Source organism: Poecilia reticulata, chromosome 4 (genome assembly GCF_904066995.2).
Source record: "Poecilia reticulata chromosome 4, P_reticulata-male-v2, whole genome shotgun sequence".
NCBI classification, from domain to species: domain Eukaryota; kingdom Metazoa; phylum Chordata; class Actinopteri; order Cyprinodontiformes; family Poeciliidae; genus Poecilia; species Poecilia reticulata.
Genome location: NC_088833.1, coordinates 24,949,359 through 24,958,008, shown reverse-complemented (window position 1 = coordinate 24,958,008; position 8,650 = coordinate 24,949,359). Strand labels below are relative to the sequence as shown.

Genomic DNA, 8,650 nt, shown 5'->3' with positions numbered 1-8,650 from the left:
TCTTTGGTCCAATACTGATAACTAGTACAATATTTACTGCTCATGAATTTTACATGCAAGAGTAAAATTCAGTATGGATACAGTCTGCATACAGTATGCAAGTAGGTTGCTTAAATTTTTTCTATTACTTTTAGATTACTGAAATGTCTCTCCCCATGAGCAACAGTCATAGGCAACATGCAAAATATACATAAAACAATCCAGACTTCTAAAAAAAATTGCTATGTAGTTGCATTTTATTCAAGCTGCAGTACATAACTTTAATAAAAAAATATGTTTTCTCCATAATTGTCAAAGCAGTCACAGTGTCATAGCAGTTTATGAGACAGATGATCTGTGAAAACAATCAATCTCCCCCACCTCCTCCCTGAACTACTATTGCTAGCTAAAGTAATGCCACGTTCTGACCAAAACAATCAATCAGAAATAGGAGGTGGGTCTTAGCGCTGGCAATCAACTGCAACAACTTATTGTTACAGGAAAATCGTTTATCTGTCATCATTGGTAGCTATGCTTAATAGACTAAGCATTTACAACAGACTAGGCTAGCTGCAGCATAACAGAGCAAGGGGGAGGAAAGATGAGCCACATGAGATTGTGATTGACAGCGCTAAACGTCTCCTGCCACTGACTGGTTGTTTTTAGATAGCACTGGGAGAAAGCAGAGGAAATAGATTTTTCACAGATTATCTCTCATACCATGTTGTCACAACATAGTGACAGTTTTAACAAATATGTGGAAAAAAATTATTTTTATAAAAGTTACATACTGCAGCTTTAATTTTACTTAGGAGAGAACGGATCAGGAGGGACGTGGGTTAGAGCTGCTGCTGACTGACTCATCTGTTGTTAAGTGGTAAAAGGTACAAGGGACAAGTTAAATATATGAATGTTGGTAATTCTTTTCTTTAATTCATTAAATGCTAGTGAAATGGAGGCAAACAGTAGTCTGTAGCTATGCTAACTATGCTAAATGGTTGATAATCTCACAGTTTACCCACCTCTCTTGGAGAAAAACTGGGTTATAAATTAACACTTACCTTTTTCTCTCCCTCTCTCTATTTTTTTTTTCTGAAAACCTGATTTTCTAACTTTTCTTAGCAGCATAGTAACTGCCACAATCATTCTTGTTTCCTACTGTCTGCTGCTGAACAGCATCACTCTCAAGCACTTCAAGCAGGAATGAACCATTTCATGCAGGGCGGGGGGGTTCAGGACAAATATGGATGTCTGTTTTTTGGTCTGGGAGTGGAGTCTAAAAACAATCTTTGAAAATACAATATGATTAATTTTGTAATTGACAGGGCCCCATTTTTTTTATTTTTTTTTTATTTCTATGAACAATATATAAATAAATAAATTGTGGAGGGCCTCCTGCTGGTCAGGGCCCCTAGAATTGTCATCACTTCTCCCCCCTATACCGTGCCCCTGGCTTCAACTATATCCTTTCCCCACCATTTTTCCTCATTTTTAGGGAATTGCTAACTGTACGGTTGTATACAATTTGGGAATCGATGGAGAAAAAGATTAAACTTTTAAATTGTAATTTTATTCATTCGGAGTTTATGTGACTATAACGTGTACAGCCGTGCAAAGCCACGTCCAGAGGACCTGCCATAGAAAGGTGGTTCAGCACAGCACTGCCTCATGTTGGTTATTTTATCAAATATAATCTCATCAAAACAAAGCTGAAGTCGGTGGTCGCAGCATGTAAAACTGTTCAAGGAGAGTAAATGCTTTCGTAAGGCAGTGTGGGACTTATTTTCTCTTTATTTAAGACTGGATGCACTTTGTAAATTTCTCAAACTTAATCAGGGTTCAGAGTCATGGCGCTTCATGACACACATTGCTGAAGAATACATCCAATTGTCCTCTATATTACGTCCATTTGTGCTCAGAAAAATAGCTTCGACCTGCACTCTTTCACTCTCTGTCCCTCTTCCTGTCTCTCATCCCCTCTTGCAGACACACACGCAGGCTAAAGTGGTACCCTTCGGACACATTAGAGGGAGGGTGGGGCGCCAGTAAAGATTTCTTAATGGGCTCTGCCGTCCTCTTGTCCATCTGGCTTGATGATAAACACACAGCTGCTCAACATTAGCCTGATGCGCATCAAAGCGTTCAACGTTTTCATTCTTCTTTTATTTTTGTTCCCCCCCCCAAGTTTTGCAACAGACCAACAATTTGGAACAGAAGTGGGAGAATAAACACATGGACTAAAAATGACCGGCAGTGTTTCAGCACTAATGGAGATGGAAGTGATGGAGACCAAACAGTGAGATTTAGAAGGACTCGTCTCGTCGGGGTTTCTTGTAAATCGCTCGGATCTCTGGTCTTTGTCAGAGTGCACAGGGGGACCGCGCTCTGTGCTACTGTTTACATGTGAATGACACCGTCCAGCCGGCCCCAGCCAAGCAGAGAGCTCAGAGACAGGTTGCAGTCCTGCGGGGAGATGCCTTCCCTGCACCACGGAGCAATCTTCGTCGGAGCCTTCCTCATTGTGACCGGGGGCTCCACAGCCTTCCTGGCCTCCTACCAGAGCCGCCTGCAGGCTTTCTCGCTGTGCTGTGTGGTGCTGGGGGTGGTCATGCTCATCCTGGGACTCTTCTGGGCCATGAACAGCAAAAATGTAGCGAACTACAACCACCGGGATTTCGACCCGGACTGTCCCCATTACCCTTACAACGACTACTCCAACTACTCCAGCCATGCTCTCTTCTCTCCTCAGCTGACTCGGTTCCCAGAGTCCCAGTCCGTGTTTCTGCCCAGGTGGGTGAAAGAAGAAGAAGGGGGGAAAAATGCTGTCATTGTAAATATTGGTTGTTGTTGTTTGACTTTTGTTTTTTTATCTAACTTACTTGCTATGCCTCTTGGTTGAATCCAAAGAGTAAAAAAGCATCATTGTTTAAACGTCTTGGCATATTTGTTGCTGCCCTTTTAATAAGAGTTCAGATTTCAGTTTGCCAAGGCAATGAAATTTGCCGTCTGACTGTTCACTCACTAATACCACTTCTTTCACTCCACAAAACACAAACATCGTCCTGAGAAATGTTGGATCATTTCAAGCATCCTATCTGTGTGTGTGTGTGTGTGTTCCTGTTGAGCCTGTGGCTGTATTGTCTCTGAATATTGTTGTTTCTAGTATCTCAAAACATTACTTGATGCTTCTGAAAGAGTGAATGACTAATTAAAACATTCTTACCTATACTACTTAAACCCGTCCAAGGGTCTACGAACATGTATTGGTGATCTATGACTTCCTGTTTCCCTGGGCTATAAATAGGAAGAGATGCAGAGGCGCATTTCTCTTAGTCACGCTCTAAAATGGGAAACATAAGTGAACATGCTATTTAAGCAAAGCAGATCCACGTTGATCTTCTTAAGTCAAGGAGTGGTTATGTCACATTAGTTGGAGCTTAAACTGAGACTTTAACTCGATTGGTTTGATTTGGTCGGGTAAATCTTCGGATTTTCGATGGGAACCAAAGGATGAATACGTGGAAAAGTACCACGTTCCCACAGTCGAAAGTACACTGGAGGATCAGTGATCCAAAGACCCTGGGAACCTGGCTGGAGTGGATAGCATCACACACTCTTTGAGACACAAGAAATGTTCATTTTATAAATCTAGTGGTTTTTTGCCAGAAAACTAAAACTGGACCATAATAGGGGCATTTCACCAAATAGAAAAATCAGTTGTTTTTAATGCTCAAGTCTTAGAGGACATGTAATATAAAGTTATAGAAGTCTGAAAAGCACTGTTACTATTTATGTTTGCTTTCACATGATGGTTCTCACACCAGATCCTACTTTTTCTGTCTGTAGGACGATGGAGAGCCAGAGGAACGCTACTCGTGGCGAAGATTTCGACTATCCACCCATGGACTGTGGCGGGTTAAGCCCAGCACCTCGCCCTCCACCGTGGCAGGAACCCCCGCCTCCGTATGAGGTCGCCATCAAAACCACCTGTAGCTCTACACACCTGCGGCGTGCATATTCAGACACACACCTGGCAACAGAGCCCTTGTTTGGACAGTCGAGAGAGATTAGCTTTGAGGTGTGACACGCCCTCTTCTCTTCTAAATGGGCATAAATTTGATGCTAGCTCCTACCCTTTGTGATTCATTTGAAGCCCACTTCTCTCTGGTTTACTGCATGTTTTTCCTACGTTAAATACGTCAAACATGATTAAAGCTAGTTCGAGGTCATTTGGGCAAAACAAAGCGTTGTAAGCCAACATTTCAACAATTTGCTAACAAATACTGAGCTAGCTTAAATATCATTCTTACATTCCAAACTGAGCACTACATTGTTTTTCTAGGGATCATTCTAGGATGATTTGTATCATAAAACATGTATTAGAGATAATATTATTACAAATTAAGTATGAACTGAGAAGCAGCTACAGCATGTTAGTCTAGCTTAGCAAAACACAGCGACGAGGTGAGTTTTAATGATGGCTGGGTAACAAAAGGTAACCCATGTAATGGTGACATTCCTACTGAATTTATTTTTTTTATTTAATCTTTTTTCAGTGAATATCAATTCTGAAGCTAGAAGCTTTAATGAACCAGGACCGTTCACCTCTATTTGCATGAGGCTAAATCATTTAAAGGGAGCAAAGCCTCAATCATACATACCACTGAGACTTTAATGCAGCTTAAATGATTAAAGTAAGAAATTACAGACCTTAACTTTTCTGACTGAAACTATAATACTTTTCTTTAAGCTTAATGTAGGGTTTTAAAACTACAGCGCGTGGGGAAGAATGGAGATTGATTCACTTTTGGAGCTAGATTTAAGGGGACATTTTGAGGAAATACTTTTTATTTTATCCCTCTCCCAATCTAAAAGAGGATCACAAAAGACTGCGCAAAAATTTTAACATTTTGTAGTGTATAATGTAATGTCTGGTGTTTTCCCACATATAATGTGATACATAGCCATCACAATTAAACTGAAAAAGTTACAGATTTCCTCGAAGGTGTTGGAAAGACGATAAAAGATGCAATATTCTAGTTGCATAAGTGTAACCAAGCCTTTTATAGTAATTATTTGAAGCTTGTTTTGACTCAGCTTCAGCATTTAGTCTTTTGCACGAGTCTGTCAGCATCCAACATTTTGACTTGCCAAAATTTGCCCACTCTACCTTCTGATCCTGCTAACATTTTCAGAGTCTCTCAGATTGTCAAGTTCCTGTCAAGTTTACTTCTAGGTTTTGGCTTACCCATTCCAAATCGTTAATGTTCACCTCATAAAACATTCGTATGTGGATTTGGATATATATTTTGCATAAGAGGGGTGTGTGCTTTCTTGACCCGCTGTACAGCCAAGCTGAGGCTTACCATGTTTATCACTTACGCTTTAAATCAGCAACTATACAGCTTGAGGACTTCCAGAAGCACATAGATCAAATGTTTGGTAATGAATGTAAAGAAAGCCAAAGATATCGATTAATGCCAATCAAAGAAACTTGACTCTTTTTTTTTATCTCTCTTCAAATCAAATTGAAACAATCTCATGATACAAAGAACTTAGCATCTGGCTTAGTTGCAGAAAATTTGACAGATATAACAATAGGGGTTTTTTTTGTTGTGATTTGCAGCTTTTCAACAGCAAATCAAAAAAGGTTGTTAACCTTGTTGGTCACACTTTGGCTGAAAAGAGTTAGCAGTGATGGAGACCTTGTCACAAAATACCAACATTCACAGGAATTCAGGAAAAAGAAGTTTGACGGACGGTTGTTTTCTAGGTAAATACCGTCCTTGAAGTTGCAGCAAACCTTTACGTGCCGAGCTTTGACAATCACTTTGGGTTTGATGGGAAAACATCAGCAGCTGAAATGGTGTTAACTTCCATCAATTGCCTTATAGCGGCAGAAGCAAGCAGAAGGTACAAAAACCTGCTTTAACTCAACAAACACTTGTGCACGCTTACTTTCTAGGATTTACCAGCTGACTGATTTTTTTTAATTCTTATTTTCTAACCTGCAAAGTTGTACGTTTGTCTTTTTTTTTTGTGAAAAAAAGAAAAATCTTGAAAAAATGCTTGCCTCGTTTTTTTCATTTGTGTGCTGAGCTTATTGTCCTCCTCATTGTGCTGGAAGCTTGGGAACACTGACTCATCTGACCATATGTGCTTCCATGTGCTCAACAGACCACTGCCCTTCTTTGGCGTAGCATCCTCTGCTTTTAAATATTACAACATGGCCGACTGCAGTGCTTTTGTTTTTGTTGTTTAATTTTTTTTTCCATTTTAAAGAACGACACCAGAGTGGTTGAGTTTTAATCAGTTTTCGAGGTACGATCTTCTTTCAAAGACCTTTATCGCTAACGTTGCGACGTGGAAATGAACTTGTACGCGTCGTGTTTATTGTTTACTTGTTTATGTAAATATGTGCTTCATTTCTGCACAAAAGCTAAAAGCATCAACTGGAAACCATTATCTTAGGTCATAAGACAAACGATTCAGACGGAGTTACAATTGTGGAAAAAAAAAAAAAAAAAGGTTTGTCCAAGCAGGCAAAAAAAAAACTCTTGGAGGTTTTCTGGACGGCTGAGTGCATAATACTGCCATCACCCTACGTTGCACTATTCATTGTAAATAGTGCAATGAATAGTGCACCATTCATTGCACTATTGTAAAGGAAGAAACTGCACTGCACTCCTCTGTTCTCTGACTGAACAAGCACAATAAATGCAGCCTGTTGGACTCACAGCAGAAGAGACAAAATTACTGTGTGTGCATGTTTAATTTGTCTTATTATTATTATTAGTAGTGAGAAAATGCAAGTGAACATCTATGTCAGATCATGTGAGAGTGTATTAATTTTTCTTAAATAAAACATGTGGATGGAAGAGGCAGCTCCAATATGTTTGTTTTCTTCATTTAATATGCAGACAGTTTTCATGGCTTTTATTTTGAAATGCACGCCCTCATGGCGGGACAGATGAACCCCAACGAAAAACACAAAATGATCATTTGCAGTTGTTATGTGTCACTAGCAGAAGGTTTGTGTTTTCATGTATGTGGCAATTTTGTGATTATTCTCTATTTTGTTCCATTTTGTGTCATATTGATGAATGAAAACCCCCATTGATAGGTATTTTCCTAGAACCTACATAAAAGAACCACAGACAACGTATATGAATTTCATGACAAACTTTGCAAAGGAGAAGACTCTATCAATTGCTCCTCCGAGCTGTTCATAGAGCGTTCTGAAAACCTTCAGTTTGTTTGTCTCTTTTATTAGCAGGGGAGAGAAAGGTGTAAACAGGAATGGAAGGGGTGAAACCCACATCCTATCTTCACAGTAGGATGTGAATTCAGACAGACAGAGGGGAGACACAGAAACTAAATTAACACATAGATAGGTTTTACAGCTCAGGACTTTCCCAGGAAGATCTAAGTCACCATCTGTACAAACATGCTTGATTAAGGAAGATTTACCTTTTGTCTCCCAAGTTTCAACAAGTTTGAACACTAAACCTCTAAATAAAAACTAGTGACATAAAATTATACCTGTAAGAATGATAACAAACATAATAACTCTAACACCCATCTTTTTTTTTTTTTGTTTTTTGTTTTTTGAAAACCCCCATCTTGCACTCATACACTGCAGGGAAAACTAGTCCCGAAATAATGTTGACGATTTTGAGTGACTTCCTTTTAGCAACCGATTCTGGAAATTTGGGGGATTTTTGTACTTTTAGATGAAAGCATTTAGCTGTTTCCACAGTAGTTTTATAATCTGTAGGGAACACAAAGGTGCAGCGTTAGACTGGATTTGTTTATGTCAACGGGACACAAGCTTCTGTGTTCATACAGAAAACCCAGGCGTGTTTCAACACCTCTTTCCTGTGGCGTTCCTCAAGGTTCACTTCTCGGTCCTCTCCTGTTCTTCATTGTATCCTCTCTCTTTAGAGTCGGTGTTGTGAAGTCATATCATCTCTTTTCACTGCTTTGCAGATGACTATCAGATTTAACTCCCTGGCCAAACAGTCTGCGCTCCATCCATCTCTTCTGCATCACCTCGATGACATCAAGACATGATTGATCATGGATTTTCTGAGCTTTATTGACAACAAAACACAGATGATTTTCTTCACACCTAACAACACTTCGCACACTGCTGTTCCAAACGGTGGTGATCTGGAGCTGTACGTTGAGCAACGTGTTACAAGTCCAGGTGTGACCTTGGACTCAGGTTTCAGGTTGTGTGAACAGGTCAGTCCATGTTTTGTGGAACAGTTTCTTTCAGGTGCGTCGGGTTGTCTTACTTAAACCATTCTTTGCAAAAGGTGACCTGGAGACAACAACCCATTTTTTAAAATCAAAACTCGGCTAAATTATGTCAATGCGCATCAGGCCTCTCTTTCACTCCTTCAGCTTGTTCAGATCGCTGCTATCTCACCGGCTCTGTCTTCACTCCACTGGTTTATGGGTGCCAAAGAATTGATTTTAAAATCTGTCTTGTCTTTTAAACGTCTCACTGATCCTCCTCTTCTGTATACTAGTCTGACCTGCGTCGGCGTCGTGTTTCACCACTGAACCTTTGGGTGAGCTGTCCAGCTCCGGGTTGGTTGTACCAAAACCGAACCTGAACCTCAGAAGAGATCAGGTTTTCTCATTATTGTGGCTCCAATATTAT

The 8,650-nt window shown here is 40.0% G+C and overlaps 1 protein-coding gene across 1 annotated transcript; it reads left to right on the top strand.

The window, feature by feature from the left end:
• Positions 1-1,996: 1,996 nt before the first annotated feature.
• LOC103463796 (uncharacterized) lies at positions 1,997-6,868 on the top strand. Its single transcript, XM_008407394.3, has 2 exons — positions 1,997-2,769; positions 3,826-6,868. Exons 1-2 carry the CDS (start codon positions 2,387-2,389, stop codon positions 4,061-4,063), a joined length of 621 nt encoding a protein of 206 aa, XP_008405616.1. The 5' UTR covers positions 1,997-2,386; the 3' UTR covers positions 4,064-6,868.
• The last annotated feature ends 1,782 nt before the right edge of the window (positions 6,869-8,650 follow it).

What these genes read in the sequence shown, in the direction of transcription:
- LOC103463796 (XM_008407394.3), top strand. Translation starts at nt 2,387, where the DNA reads ATGACACCGTCCAGCCGGCCCCAGCCAAGCAGAGAGCTCAGAGACAGG. An exon ending in CAGTCCGTGTTTCTGCCCAG is followed by an intron (nt 2,770 to 3,825) that starts GTGGGTGAAAGA and finishes TTCTGTCTGTAG; the next exon opens with GACGATGGAGAGCCAGAGGA.